We start from the raw sequence: 15,473 nt of genomic DNA, 5'->3' as shown, positions 1-15,473 counted from the left end.
TTACCCAACGCCTGGGGGTGCACTGACCTAGAAGGCCCCAGTTTGCTTTTTGCCCTGTTCCATCTAACTGTGTCACCTTGGACAAGTCACTTGGAAACTATGGGAAAATAAGAACAAAATGCAAGAAGTCTATGATTCTATGACTTCCCAATTTCCCTACCCACAACTTTTTTCATCACTCTATTGACTTCTGGGAAGGAATGATTACCAGTATATACAGACGCTTTCTTTTCATGAAAGTCAAGAAAATACTAAAATCCAGGCCGATGAGCCCCTTCAAGAGTGGGCTCCCTTTCACAACTCCAAAGAGGTTTTGCATTAAGGAAGACCCAATAATAATCTCCCAACTGCCACTTCCTTTGCTGCAGGCAACTGCCCAGAGGATTCCTTCATTATAATGTATGAATCATTCAGGGGTAAGTACCATCTCTGTTTACATCTGGAGGAATAAAATCGTATTATAAAAGAGAAATAAAAATCTATAGTATATGTGAAGATACTACCCAGATATGTTGGCTTCCCAGTTCACCGTTCTGTACCATCCAACTCTTCCTTGACTTGCTTCATACAACAGAGGCAGACAGAGACCACAACACTCAGGATCGTTAGCAAACTGTCTGGGACTAAATGTAATGACGTGGCCTAGCACAACTAGGGTTCCTCACTCCTTCCCTACTGCAGGTGCCCCTGCAGTCACATGCTTTTGTCAAGTGATCTGCAGCTTCCGGCTGCTTACTCTGCAGTAAAGAAGAGGGGGAAAAACAGGGAGAGTAAGAAAATATAACTCTCTCCTGGGAACCTCACAACCTCGTAGCTTATAAAACAACCTCCTTGCTACCTTCCCCTAGAGTCCCCATGGCCAGCAGAACAGGCTCTGAGGTCAACCTCTCCTCCCACCATACTGTCCCCTTTGATCCAGCCAAGACAAATAATACTTGCTGAGGGGACTTGCTGATGTCTTGACCTGGTTCAGAAATGCAGACATATTACCAGCTGGGCAGGGAAAGAGACTGATTAAAAGGCTGGGTGTCTCTTACTCTCAATAGTGAGGCCCATTGATTGCTGAGCCTTTGCACCAAGCTCTCAGCTTCCTCTGCCTCCAACAAACTTTGTGGTTCACAGTCTGTTTGCAGGGTGAGGCAGCTGAGGAACCTCAGATATGGGTGAAATTGGGAACATGCTCTTCTCCCAACTCTCATCCCTCAGGTGCCACCTGAGCCCCTACCTGGCAGTGGGGGTGAGAGGTGAGAACAACTCGTTTTTTTGCTGGCCCTAGAAGAGCTGCCAGAATCTGGGTTCAGATGGTTTTAAGTCTATCTGGATCATTTCTCTCTCTCTCTCTCTCTCTCTCTCTCTCTCTCTCTCTCTCTCTCTCTCTCTCTCTCTCAGCAGCTCAGAGCGTCTGGATGCTCTATAATGCAGTTGATTTCTTACACTGGTCTGGGTCTCCAGAGCTCCACTCATTAGAGCTGTAAAGTGGGACCCAAAGTGCTCTCTTTTCTTCACCCACTCTGTCTCCAAAACCGAGGCATTCCTGGCCAGTGTTAAAGCGGACCAGTGCATCGTGAGGGTCTGGCTAACTGTTGCACATCAGTTGAGGGGATGGCGGTTGTAGAAGGGAAGAGGGGTGAGGCGACCGCCAGAAGGTGGCTACCCAGAGCAGCTCTGAGACCTCAGCAGCGTCTCCCTCCTTCATTACTACCGAGGGCCAATCGGGAAGTTAGGGAACCTGGGTCCCACGGGTGGCAGGGGCAGGCAGACGCCACATCCATCCAGGTGCGGCGAGACGAGGCTCCCAGGATTGACCGGCTCCCCAGCCTTCTGCACAGCCGGCGCCGCCTCCCTCATCCTCTCAGCCAGGCAGCGAGTGTCTCCCTCAATCCCGGACCGGCTTCCCGCAGGAAACTCCGCAGCACAAGCCGCTTTTATTAATTAATTCTGCAAGTGCTGTCACACACGACCACCTCCACCAACGCTCCCTGTCTAGGCGGCTCCAAGGGAGATCCGCTTTCCGCAGAGCCCAGCAGCTCTGGATCACCCAAGGCCCCGCCCCGGGAGGACCACCGCCCACCGCCCCAGCGCCCGCAAACCACCAGCCCGAAGGGCTCCGAGGACCCCAAGGTCCCCGGCCCTGGGCATCTTTGTCCTCGCAGCATAGACGCGCGCGCGCCGGACGACAGAAAGAGCCCAGCGGGCACCAAGTCCGCAACCCATGGCCTCGCCAGGGCCCCGTGTAGGGACAATGGTCTCTGTCCTGCAAGTTTGCGAGCCGGTAGGCAGAGCCCTCCTTACCGTACATCTCCGCGGGGCAAGCGCCTCCCGCGAGGCCGCGTCGCCTGCAGCCAGCCCCCGGCGGCGCCTCCCTTTCATTCACAACCGGCAGCGGATGGCGGCGGCCGGGGGAGGCCGGCGGGGCGGGAACGGGAACGGGGACCGGACGTGGGAGGGCTGGAGCCAGGAGCCACGATCCCAGCCGGAGTCCAGGGTGAGCCCAGCGGGCCTCCGCCCGGGTTTCTGGGCAGAGCAGCTCCGAGAGGGGAGGAGACTATGCTAATATGTCCCTGCCCCCCGGCCTCCGCCACTGCCGTGCCGCCGGCCCACGCCACGCCCCGCCCCGCCCCAGGCAAATTCCCGCCCTCTGCCGGCATCGGCCCTGGCACCTTCCCACAAACCCAGATCCCGAGATGCGCCTTCTCCCAGGCTGTGGCCCCAAGATGCTGGGCAGCGGATTTTCCACCTGCAGCGGTCGCCTGGGGGAGCCACCCACCCAAACTCCCTGCTCCTGTTGGAATGTTCAGGCGGACAGCTGAGATCGCCCCTAACTCGTGGGCCCGCGGGTCAGCAGGGGCGCTAGAAGCCGCAGGAATACCCCCAACTCGGGATTTGTCCAGGATACGTAGGCTGAGCCAGGAAAGCAAGGAAGATGAACTGGGGAATAACCCTCCGCCCTCTCTTGCTTCGCTTAGGGGAGACTCATTCTCTAATTAAGCCCTCAGCTGTGGCTCTCCCAGCCACTCTCCGGCCTGGTGCTTGCTACCAAACAGCGTCCTTCCTGGGCCAGGTATGCAGGAAACGCACCCCACCCTCTCCCCTCAAGTGTTGCAGGAAGTCAGCTTGCTTTTCCTCTCCCATATTAATACGTGTCATTCACAAGGTTTGAAGCCAGGATCCTCTCCACTTGTGCCCCAGGGCGGGCTGCTTCATCTTCTGTGACCATATGAGAAACCAAGAGAGCAGAATGCTCCCGCCCCACGCCATGAAGACTTCTCCTAGCCCAGTCTCCTAGCCCAGTCCGGGGCTTCCGGAGGCTTCTCATCCAGCCTCCTCTACATTTCTCACATTCACCTGTCCTTTCAATATCCATTCCTTAGTTTCCTTCTTACCTCATGGTTAAGGTTTCTACCAGAAGTTAGGGAGGGGAGGACCTTAAAAATAGTGTAATGTCTCCCATTTTACAGAAGAGGAAACTGAGGCTGTGAGAGGTTGGTTTATGTTCTGTTTCCTAGATACACTAGCTGTGTGTCTATAGGTCAGTTATCTACCCTCTCCGAACTTCAGCAGGACTGTTGGGAAATTACTAGAAAACCTCCCACTCCCTCGCTCTTTCCAGGTTTTGTTCTTGTTCCTTTACCTGTCTTAGCAGCACACGGGAGCCTTGGAGCCCCGTGGGAAACCCTGGGAATGTTCTTGGAGCTCACATTTAGTCAAGACCTTCAGATGACTAACAAAAAAGCTTTGTCTTTATTCTCCAGTTCTAGGACCTGGTCAGGTGGCTTTACGATCTGCTGAGAGTAACATCAGAACCAGGGCAGAAGGGAGAAATTGGACTCTGGCTTGGTCTGGACATCAGCAATACTCCCACCCCACAGTCTGTTCAGCACAAAATATACTTGTCATTCACTGGAGTCTGCAGCACAGTGGGAAATGCAGTATCTGTCTTCATGGAGTGAAATGTCTGGCAGGAAGCACAAGACAAATACTGATAAAAACTTTATATGATGAGAAAGAACATAGTAAATTATGAAAGAGAGGCACAGACCTCTATTTAGACATTCATTCTTTTTATCAACTATTTAGTGATCACTCCCTATTATGTGCTAGACACTGTAAAAGGTACTCAGGAGAGGGGAGACATGCAATAATTATAATAAAATCTAATAAGTTCTATGGCGGAGGCTCATAGAAAGAGCAGGATAGAGTTTCATTAAAAAAAAATTCAAGATGGGCTTTGAACAATGGGCAGGATTTCTAGATGTGGAGATATAGTGTAAATAGTTCCAGCCAGCGGGACTACAATTTGCAAAGGTCAGGATGGTAGAGGAGAGACAGGTTAGTTAACATGTTGTTAGACAGACAAGAAAGTCTCTGGTGGAATAAGCAAAAGACAGCCGTATCCTGAAACTTCAGGTTTTGAAATAACTCCTTCACTCCAGTACAAAATGTAACAGTGCTTTGAGATTAATAAATTATCTCATAAAATTTCTTTTGGCCTGACAAATGGGGCAGATTGAATAGATAGGAATAGGTTATTTTGTTAATTCCTTCAGGATGGGCTAACAGAACAAACCTGGTAGACAAATTCCATTAAAAGGCTCCAGCTCCCCTTCCCAAACAGGCAAGGGAAAGTATAAAAGTAAGAAGAGCTTTTGCCTCAGTCACTGAGCGCCCCATTCGGGATCCCCTCCCGCTCGGGAGCTCTGAACCTTTGCTTTCAATAAACAATCCTCTTTTTAAAAACTCCTCGCCTCTCCTTGGTCCGTGTTTCCATCCTTTGATCTCACAAGACACGATTCCAGCACTCACAGCAAAAATCTCCCACATTAGTAGGTGAGACGTAGGCTGGAATCCATCTGTTTAGAGCAGAGTCAAGGACAGGGAGCAGAAGTAGGAAGGGAGGCTGGAAAGGTAGTCTGGGGCCGTGTTGGGAGGGCTCAACCCAAAGGCTTTTGTGTTAGAGCCAGGGTTGCCAGATTTAACAAACAGAAATACAGGATGCCCAATTAAATTTAAATTAAGAAAAAAAAGAATAACTTTTGGTGTATAATTATACTAAAAATGTTTTGTTGTTTATCTGAAATTCAGATTCACTCTAGGTTACATCTGGCAATTTTATTAGTGCCATCCTGTGGAGGGAGCCCCTGGATCCTCATGGCTGAACCAGGCCTGGAGTAGCCCTTCCCCTCCCCCCAGTCTGTTCCCAAATAGACCCCACTGGTGCGTGGCTCCCAAAGGCATAGGGATGGGGGCACTCTGGCCAGCCTGTATGCTGTGGCATGGGTGCTGTGCCCAGAGGGCTGAGGTCCCTCTGGGCTCTCTGGGCTCAGTGGTGACAGAATCAATTGCTCAGATCCAGCTTTTCTGAAGTGTCGTCAAGATGTTTAGATAAGAAATGGCGCTACTGTAGAAGGTGGTGGTATTATTCCCACGTGAGGAAATTGAGACTTTGGGGGAGCACAATCTTCTGGCTCCCAGTTTTTAAAACAAAAGAGCAGAAGTCAAGGGTCCCAATATCCAGAATAGTGTGAACAAGGAAAGACACAGCAGGTATCAGCTATTTAGGTGAACACGGGAAGGAGAGAAAGTCAGAACTGGGATTCCTATCTTAAAAAGGTTCTTACTTTATCTACAGAAACCCAAAACATGGTGACCGGACTGACAGGAAGGAAAATGGAAAAGAAATAACATCTACTGTATCCCCACTGTGCCATAGATTCTGTGCCAGGCACTTGACACAGGTTATTTCATGTAATACTCTCAGCAACCATGCGAGATCAGTCTTATTATTTTTATTCTATAGCTGGGAAAGTGCAGCCCAGAGAGGTGAGCTAGCTCTCTAGCAAAGTGGTTGAGCAGGGATTCAAGCCCAGGACACTCTGCTCAAGACTCCTTTTCTTTCCACTATAGCATGATGCTCTGCAGGCCATGTCAACATCACACACATAACTGCACTTTAAACCGAGTTCTTCCTAACAGCGTAATGCTCCACGCCCCTTTCCCTGCTTTACCTGCATTTACTCTCCTTCCTCATCTGTATTTCACTCCCCTACTACTTGTGTTTGGAGAATAGAGATTAAAGAGGGTCTCAGGCTATCCAGACTGAAGCAGGTGCTCTAATTTTCACCCCCCTCTTAGGCCCTCAGCAGTAGACTCCCTGTGGCATTGGCCAAATCCAGAGCCTAGAGGCTTTCTGGGACTGGTTTGGTCAGGCTGGAGGAACTAAGCCTTAAAAAAGGTTATTATTCTTTGGCCAACGTGCACCCTGGTTAATGCAGTCACCATGAACAATGCCCTATGCTGCGACAGCTCAAATGATCCCATCTGCCATGAGCAAGCACCACAATTTCCAGATTTTCCATATGAACCAGGATCTGAATTTCCCTGCATTACAGAGAAAGAGAGGCTTGGAAGCGGGAGGCAATCGACAACCATTGCATAAAAATCAGGACCCTCACTTGCCCTCTGGATTCCAGTATTCAGGGCACAACACCAGGCCTGTCCTTTCGTCCAGGAGTCCGGCTTTCTGATGCTCCAGCCTCGCACAGCCCCACCAGCTCCACCATGTCGTAAAAGCCTCTAATCTCCCCACCAGCCACACAACTGCAGCAGCTCTTGCTCAGGGCACCAGCCTTGAGCAGCCCAGCTTCAAAGGGCCTTCCAGAGGGAGGGAAGAGAGGAGAAGATGACAGCCCCAGGGGGTACAGCTTCAGGGAAAAATAAATCATGAGACTTAGAGAAGGGCCCAGGGAGAACCACAGGGGAGAATGTTCCCCTAAGATTGTCGGGTGGCTGATCGGCTGTGAAGCCTGAAAAAGAACTCAAGATTCCTGACTCCAGGCCCAGTGACTTGAACTCTTGGCATTTCTCCCTTAAAGCAGGTACCTTGACCTACTTCTCAGAAGCTGTAGGGAAAGAACAGCCTTTAAAAACAATGCCCAAGTATAGGAGCAGGTGGGTAACCAAGGGCTGAAGAACGTTATCTCCACAACACAGAAAACAGCTCAGAGCCGGGTTAGTAGGACGTGCTCTTGGCGAGGTTCCTGGGAGCTGCCTTGGGTACAGGAGGGACACAGGGGGACAGAGCTACTGCAAGATCAGGGCCTGAGCATCTGGGGTGGAGAAGACAGATTTTACCTCCTCTAAACCAGATTTTACCAGGGAGGGAGTGAAGTTTGAGATATTGATTATTGACACATTGAGGTTCAAAAGTACTAAGCAAATTCTTCCAGCCATCATCGTCTTTACTGTCTTCAGTTACCCTGTATTCATTCTCCAGAGCAGGATCAGGACCCCTCCATTAGCTACTGCTCCCTGTGGCCCCTGGAGAAGGGGCTCCTTCCCCACATTAAACTCAAATCCAAGTCCACTTTCTTGTGGTAAAAAGCTCAGGCATTATTATGCCCTTAGCCCTGACCTTTCTGTCTTTTTATTCTTTCCTGGCTCCTAGCTGCCAGGAGGCACCTGTTCCCCACCCATTATCTCCCACCTCCAGCCTGTGTGGTACCTTCCCCTACTGGGAGACCCAAGCCCACCCATTCTCTGAAGACCTTGAAGGCACATGGCGCAATGTTTTCATATGTTTGTAAGTATGGCTTTAAAAAGAAGACATGGAAAAAAGACATGGGAAGTGCATAGCTGGTCAGATAGATGATCTCAGAAGGTCAGATCTGAGTTTACAGGCCATGACTAAGGAGACCTGTGTCACACCACAGCCAGAAGGAACAGGCTTGTCCAGAGGCTGGCCAACCTGATCAAAGAATGGTTTAAATGAAATTGGAGGAGAAGGAGGAAAACAGCGCCAGGAAATTATAAGCCTGGTAGAGGATGAGCCCTGGGACGTCATGGAAGCAGATGTCAGCATTCCAAGGCAGTTATCCTGGCACACTCATGCCAAAGCTCAGCTCCCCGGCCTTGTCTATGTATGGCCTCATGTTGGCTTTGGACCCCGAAATCACCCCTCCTGCTTCCCCAAAGAATGCTGAGTGTTACACTTATCTGCTCAGCCGTTAGCAGCCCTGCAGTTAGGAATCCCTAGCGGTACCCATTTCCCCCTCCCTGGACTCTGCTCAGCTACAGGACTCTCTTCTTTAATACCCAGCCCCTACTCTCAGCTTCCAAACCTCTAGACCAGTTCTCACTTTTCTGGCTCAGGGATGACAGCTCACTTCAGTCACATGACAGGGTGCTCAGCAATTCTCAGATGAAAATATTGGAGAAGCTCAGATATCTATCTACGAACATGCACATAACAAAGAAAGTCAACTTGATTTTGAAACCCATTAGTATCTGATGTCTGGTAGCTGAGGCTCACTTGTGCTTTAACTTACGGAACGTGTATTTATTGAGAGCCTACTACATGCAAGAGACTCTATTAGACACAGTGGAGAGACAGAAATAAGAACATCCTTGCATCCAGAAAACTCACAGTCTAGTAGAGAAAGTAAGTCAAGACAGAAAAGCATGTGTCAGAAGAGAGATAAAAATAGTCTTAGAACTTGGACTCTAAAAACTATAAAATGTTGCTGAAAGAAATTAAAGCAGATACAAATAAATGGAAAGACATTCTGAGTTCATGGACTAGAAGACTTAATATTGTTAAGATGCCCATAGTATCCAAAACAATCTTCAGACTCAATGTAATCCCTATCAAAACTGGCATTTTTCTCAGAGAGAAATGATCTTAAAATTCATGTGGAACCACAAAAGACTCTGAATATCAAAGCAATCCTGAGAAAGAAGATCAAACTAGAGGCATCAACTGCCTGATTTCAAACTATATTACAAAGTGATAGTAATCAAAACAGTGTTGTACTGACATAAAGAAAGACATATAGACCAATGGAATAAACAGACAGACCAGAAATAAATCCTCACTTATATGGTCAAATGATTTTCAACAAGGGTGCCAAGCCCATTCAATGTGGAAAGGACAGTCTCTTCAACAAATACTGCTGGGAAAATAAGATATCCACATGCAAAAGAACGAAATTAGACACTTGTTTTATACCATACACAAACATTAACTCAAAGTGGATTAAAGACTTAAATGTAAGACTTGAAACCATAAGCCTCTAGAGTAAAACAGTGAAAAAGCTCCTTGACATTGGTCTTGGCAATAATGGTTTTGGATGTGACACCAAGCTTCATTACACCAAACATAAGTAATAAAAGCAAAATTAAACAAGTGGGACTATATCAAACTAAAAACTTCTGTATAATGAAGGAAGCAATTAACAGAATGAAAAGGCAACCTATGGAATGGGAGAAAATATTTATAAATCATATATCTGATGAAGGTTTAATACCCAAAATACATAAAAGGCAAAGGATCTGAATAGACATTTTTCCAAATGTCTATTGGTCATATAAATGACCAACAGGTATATGAAAAGGTACTCAACATCACTAATCAATCTCCAGGGAAATGCAAATCAAAACCACAATGAAATATCACTTCACATATATTAAGATGGCTACCATTAAGAAGACAAGAAATAACAAATGTTGGTGAGGATGTGGAGAAAAGGGAACCCTTGCACACTCTTGGTAGTAATATAAATTGGTACAGCCAATACAGAAAACAGCATGGAAGTTACTTAAAAATTTAAAAATAGAATTACAATATGACCCAGCAATTCCACTTCTGGGTATATACCCTAAGGAAATGAAACCAATATTTTGAAGAGATATCTGCACTCCCTTATTGATTGCAGCAATATTCACAATAGCCAAGGTATGGAAACAATATAAATGTCCACCAATGGATGAATGGATAAAGAAAATGTGGTGTGTGTGTGTGTGTGTGTGTGTGTGTAATTTTGTGGCCCAATTTATGATGTAACCTGGAAAATGTTCCATATATGCTTGAGAAGATTGGATCCTGGATAGTCAAAACATCACATACACCTTTCTCCCCAAATTTCCACCATAAAAATATCCCCACTTAATATAATGTGACAATTTTTTCTACAATTAAAAATACATTCACATTCTTCCCAAGAGAATACCCTAAGCCTGTCTGTTCCTAAATTAAACTCCAAATCTAGGATTTCAGAGTGATAGTCATTGTTCCTCTATCTTATCATTGTCTTGTCTCAATATGGTATCTGCCTTCTACAAATTAAATTATAAATCTAACCAATACCAACATACTTTATATAAAATAATAGACAAGAGAGGGAGATGAAAACAAAGGGAATTGGCTTAAAGTAGACAAATAGCAGTACTTAATATACTAAGGAAGAAACCACAAGTGAAATTGGACCTGATGCACAGCTCCCATCCTGCCACCATGGTTACTTTGTTTGATCCCCTTGAGCAAGCATTGGGCTGGCTTGGGAAGGAGCTGCCTGATATCTAAGGAATGGGTAGTCTATTTCTGTGATTACGCCAATCTCTGAGAATGTCTAGTCCAATTCTATACTCAAGAACCAAGAAAATAAGTATGGGATGGTCTCAGGGGTTTTAGAGCTCACTGTGAAGTAGATTCTGGCCCAGATTCCACTTATGACTTGACTCCCATAAGATCTGCACTATGACCAGTGGGCAATAGCAGTATGAAGCGCTCTGAAGAATTAATGTTAGCTCAAAGTCAATGTCCAATAATCGCTGTGTGATCTTTTTTCCCCAAAAAACTACCTTGGTAAATGGCCACGGTTCCCCTCGGGAAAGAGTTTATACTTGTGGTGGTACGGCAGTATCATTCCTCAAAAGTACCTAGGCCTTCCCTTATTCACGGAGTCTTGGGTCTAATAACTGGGTGTGGGGCTGTCACTCTATTGTCATGACTTGAGTCAGATTTTTTTTCAGCAGGCCTGGAGCTTGGTTTTTTAATTTTTGATTATTTATTTTTAAAAAATATTTTAAATAAAATGGGATCTTAGAGGGTGATCACTTATTTTGCTACTGAGGACCCATGATCAAAAAACTTTGAAGGTTTTGATTATTGTGCTGGCCTTGCTGCTCAAGATGAAAATTACGTCCCCATACCACTGGCAGTTAAGTGTCATCATGTGACTTCTGCTGAGATAGGATCTGTCCATTGTGATTGAAATGGGGGCGGGGGCACTTCAGCTATAGCCTATCAGTCATTCCTGGCCTACTTAAAATAGCCACTAAAGCATGCTCACAGATTTCCTTCACAAGTATTTTCTGGGCCACCTGAGGACATAGAAAGAGGACATGATAAGTGCCCTCCAATATTTCTATCTTCCAACATTTTTTAATTCCTTCCTCAACATTATACCACATTGTATCTCAACTTCATTTATCATTATTATCTATTGTGGCTAGGTTTTAGGCAACCAACCAATATTTAGAAACACTTCCAACTCCTCAAGCCAATGTTAAATCTAAATTTCTAGAAAATACATCCATGTCAATAAATTCAGTGTGAATCTAAAATTTTGTTTTTTCCTTCTTAGGAAATCTATTCCCACGTGTGTTTTCCCCACATTTGTGTAAATTAGCAAATCTTGGTCCTCAGTATGTGTTAATCATTAACTCCCAGGTTATACTTTATAATTGGTCCCTCTGGGTATGCTGATACCTAGTTCTAGTTATATGTTTGGAGATAATGAGGAGTGAAAGAAGTACAGCATACAGATAATTGGCTTCCTTTTGCAAGGTAACTCCCTTAGGTGCATCTTCATGTAAAGCAATAAAACCCTTATTGACATAGGAGCAGGTTCTGTTTTGGCTGATGATGGAGGCTCAGTGAAGTTTAGGGGTACAGGGTCCCATGAGTTCTCCAGATATTTCAATTATATTGCCATTCCAGTTCTTGAGGTACAACAATTTCCTGACCAGTGCCCTTTCACATAAGAGACCTAGTGAGGCTGTGGGTTCAGTTGACTTTGTAATTTGGTAACTCATGAAGTTTGGCTTTCAGTTGTCTCTGTCTCTGTCCCTTTTGGTTTTCATGAAGTCTTAGAAAATATTTCAATTTGTATTATGACCTGAGAATTTAAGGATTTGAGCTTTTCATTTATTAATGTTTACGCAAACTAGAGCCAACAGAAGTTACCCCACCCTACAGTCCTTTAATTCCTTTTGACTTTCCTGTAATTTGACAGGAGGAAAAGGTTGCTTCTAATAAGCAGTGATCAGAGGCAATATTTACCTTTTAATTTTTCCTACCATTCTGTGTCATGGACATATCATCCCTATATGTAATACTAACAGAATTTTTACTGCTCTCAGTCCTAAGTAACCAGGTAGCAGATTCCCTTTTCCACCAATTTCCTCAAGGTTCTGTTGCCTGCAACCATCTCTCAGCACCAATTTCTCTGTACTAGTAAAGGTTCTTGGTCCATATAACATAAAATAATTCTGGCTAACTTAAGCAGAAAAGAAATTCACTGAAATGGTATAGGATCGCAGAGTTAATGGGAAGTCTACGATCAAAACCCAACCAGGAACCAAGGGAAGTTGGAGGTCAAATACCATTAAGATTATGCCACTGTAATAAGGCCACCGTCACTGTCAGCACTACCACTGGCTGCTTGCTGCTGTTACTCTTGGTGTCACTGACAAAGGATTCCTATCCCCCCAGATGAGTACTCTCAACTGCTCTGCTACTGCAACAAAAATACCTCCCACCGTCTCTATCTTTGCATTTATTCCTGCACAGCAGCATCTGATTCGCTGAGCCCAGATCACATGCTAATACCTTTGGTAGACACAATAGGAGAGCTGTCCCTTTTGGTTTCCATAGTGGGAGGGGGGCCTAGTCTCCCATATATTTTGGATTCCCTCAGATGAGAAGAGTGTTTGGATGTTAAAAGGTTCCACTCCACTCCCCACAGAAAAGGTCTACTATTGTCTTTAAACTGCAAGGATTTGAAACAAACATTGTAAAGAGAGAATTAAAGCCTAAGGTAGGTGAAGTAATTTATTAAAATTAATTATTTTAATGAATAAAACCTCCATGACTAGACAAATTTCTTCCTAAGATGCTAAGAAGACTTGGAAAAGCAGTTGAAAAGTAACTATCGGTAAACTTTAAAAATTCATAAGAAGCTAGTGAAATTGAATTGACTTTGTGTGAAGGAAAATGGTGGGTTCTGATAATTACCAGCTGAGCGGTGAATATGGACAATTAATAGCAGTCACTTGGTTAAACAGGGCTGCTTGCTGTGAACACCTAGAAAATAATTAAGTGAACACTTGGAGCCAATATGAATTTAAGGACAAATCGCAGTAACTATCTTTATTTCCTTTTTGAATCAACTAATAGATTTGTAGACCATTGGTAGACAACGTGAGAATGATATCAGTACTCTGTCTTTATAAAGTTAAAAATAACTTTATTTGCTTTTAGTGTAAAGCAAAACATGGTAATTATAGAAAAGGTAGATAATGTTTTCTAGTGAAATGAGCCCCAACTATTATCTCTGCATCCTTCCCACAAAACAACAGTAACAAAACTAAACATATTAAAGGAATAAGAAAGAGAAAAATCCATGAGGATAAAGAAATTAGGAGAGGAGATAACAGGACCAGAGACAACAAAATTTTGGAAAGGTGGGAACTATATGGATGAGTGGTAACTGACCTGGCAGAGCAAAGAAAGCTGAAAGCAAGTGCCTACAGAAGATGATGTTAATGAAATCAAGACCTATTTTACAGGTGGGGAAACTGAGTCATGGGAAGCTAAATAACTTGCTCAAGGTCACACGGTAGTGAGAAAACTGGGACTAGAACCCAGTAGTCCAATCCTGGTGACTGCCATCAACCACCCCCCACACACTGCTTCTCTAATTTGTGAAGCAAAACAGGTGACCCCACCACATAAGTGTGATTTGAGGAACTCTGAGCAGATCCTCTGCAGAAAAGTATCTCCCTGGCTAGCTGGACCACACAAACAGGCTAGTTATGAACTTGGCTTTATGGGTCTTCCATATCTAAATCTAGATTCTTGAACATTTTACATATTGAAAGTTACCTGAGAAAAAATTTGGATAAAAGAGAGAATTGCCCAAGAGTGCCAGATGGTGGGATTCATTCATGCAACAACTATTTACTGAGTGCTGTGATGTACTCGGCAATGTGGTAGGCCCTGATAATAATGAAAAAGACTAACGTTTCTTTGCCCTGGCAGAATTCATCTCTAATGGAGGGTTGAAAGTAAAGACCATAAGTGTAGTAACAAGTGTAGTCAGTGAATAAGGAAAGTGGCAGAACTATGGAATCACATGGGAGGGAAACCTTCCCCATCTAGTTTGGGTAGGAGTTTGGGACCAGGATGCATTTCCTTTGCAAATGAAGACCAAGTTGAGACTTGAAGAATGAATCAGACTTTGCCCAGAGGAGGGAATGGAGAGGAGGGAGAGAGTTTTCTGGGCAGGGGGAGAGGTTCAAATAATTTTAGTAAGAGATGATGATGGCTAAGGTATGAAGTTAACAGTGTGAACAGAGGGTGAGTTTCTGAATATAAATGGAACAGAGTATGTTGTGCATACCACCAATTAGTACCTGAGATTATTTTAGGTGCTTCATAGATATATACTATATCTTTTTACTAATATGTGCTTGTTTTAATATATATCAGAAATATATATATAGCTAGCATATCAAACTTGTGATTTTTCAGATTGTCTTGCTTAAGATGAAACTAAAGTAGATACTTGAGTTTTAGAAAGAAAGTCAATTAAAATATTAAGCAAATCATGGTCCTGGTGGCGTTGCATTTAGAGGGCTATTATTGGTGGGGAGCGAGGCTGCAAAATTGCTGGGTGCACCACATTGCCTAAGGTTGGCCCTACGAGTAATAGCCATGTCCCGCCGCTCCTGTTACCCACACTCCTGGATGCTTTCTTTCCATGGTGTTTGTCTCAAGTCTCGTCCTTCTTTGTCTTGTTCTTGAAATTTTTCACTCTGCCTATGTGTGAACAGCTTTCTCTCACCATCTCCTCAATACTGGTTTTTGCAGCCCTCTAACGCAGGCTGTTAACATGAGTTTCAGAGCTCTTAACATCATTTTCTTTCAAATAAATTATATATATATATATATATATATATATATATATATATATATATACACATACATATATATATATACACACACACACACACATATATATACACACATGTATATGTATGTATATATGCATATATCCTTTTACTTTAAAGTTTTAGAGTATGCCTTCTTGGAAATGCAGTGGTAGACTATTGTCTGCTGATTTCTGCAGTTCTCTTCCCCTCCACACTCCCCTCCTCAAGCCCGCTGGATCTCCCAGCCTCTCCAGTATCATTGTGAATTCTCATCCAGGTCATATTCTTCACACTCAGCAGAACTGGAGCGGGAGCTCAGTTCCAGCAACGATAACCTGCTGTGGTCAAACCGCACACAGCTTAGCAGAACGACTGAGTCTGAAAATGCCGCTCAGCATCCATGTGGGCACCCTCCCCCTCCAGTGCTGTTGGACAAAGCATTCATCCTGACATCACAACTCCATATTCTACCAAGGACTGTG

The 15,473-nt window shown here is 44.6% G+C and overlaps 1 protein-coding gene across 2 annotated transcripts in view; it reads right to left on the bottom strand.

Annotated features, from left to right (window-relative positions):
• EFR3B (EFR3 homolog B) overlaps positions 1–15,473 on the bottom strand; it is a 117,292-nt gene that overhangs the window by 76,950 nt on the left and 24,869 nt on the right. Inside the window, exon 1 of one of the 2 annotated variants that reach the window (XM_019712763.2) lies at positions 2,293–2,538. The exons of the other annotated variant lie outside the window; for it this stretch is intronic. Within the exon in view, the coding sequence (XP_019568322.1) occupies positions 2,293–2,299 (7 nt within the window). The 5' untranslated portion in view covers positions 2,300–2,538. Of the gene's footprint in view, positions 1–2,292; positions 2,539–15,473 lie in introns of those variants that run through there. 2 annotated transcript variants of the gene reach the window in all.

Source organism: Rhinolophus sinicus, linkage group LG05, assembly GCF_036562045.2.
Source record: "Rhinolophus sinicus isolate RSC01 linkage group LG05, ASM3656204v1, whole genome shotgun sequence".
NCBI lineage: Eukaryota > Metazoa > Chordata > Mammalia > Chiroptera > Rhinolophidae > Rhinolophus > Rhinolophus sinicus.
Note: the sequence above shows the minus strand (reverse complement) of the source record. Positions and strands in the feature narration are given on the sequence as shown.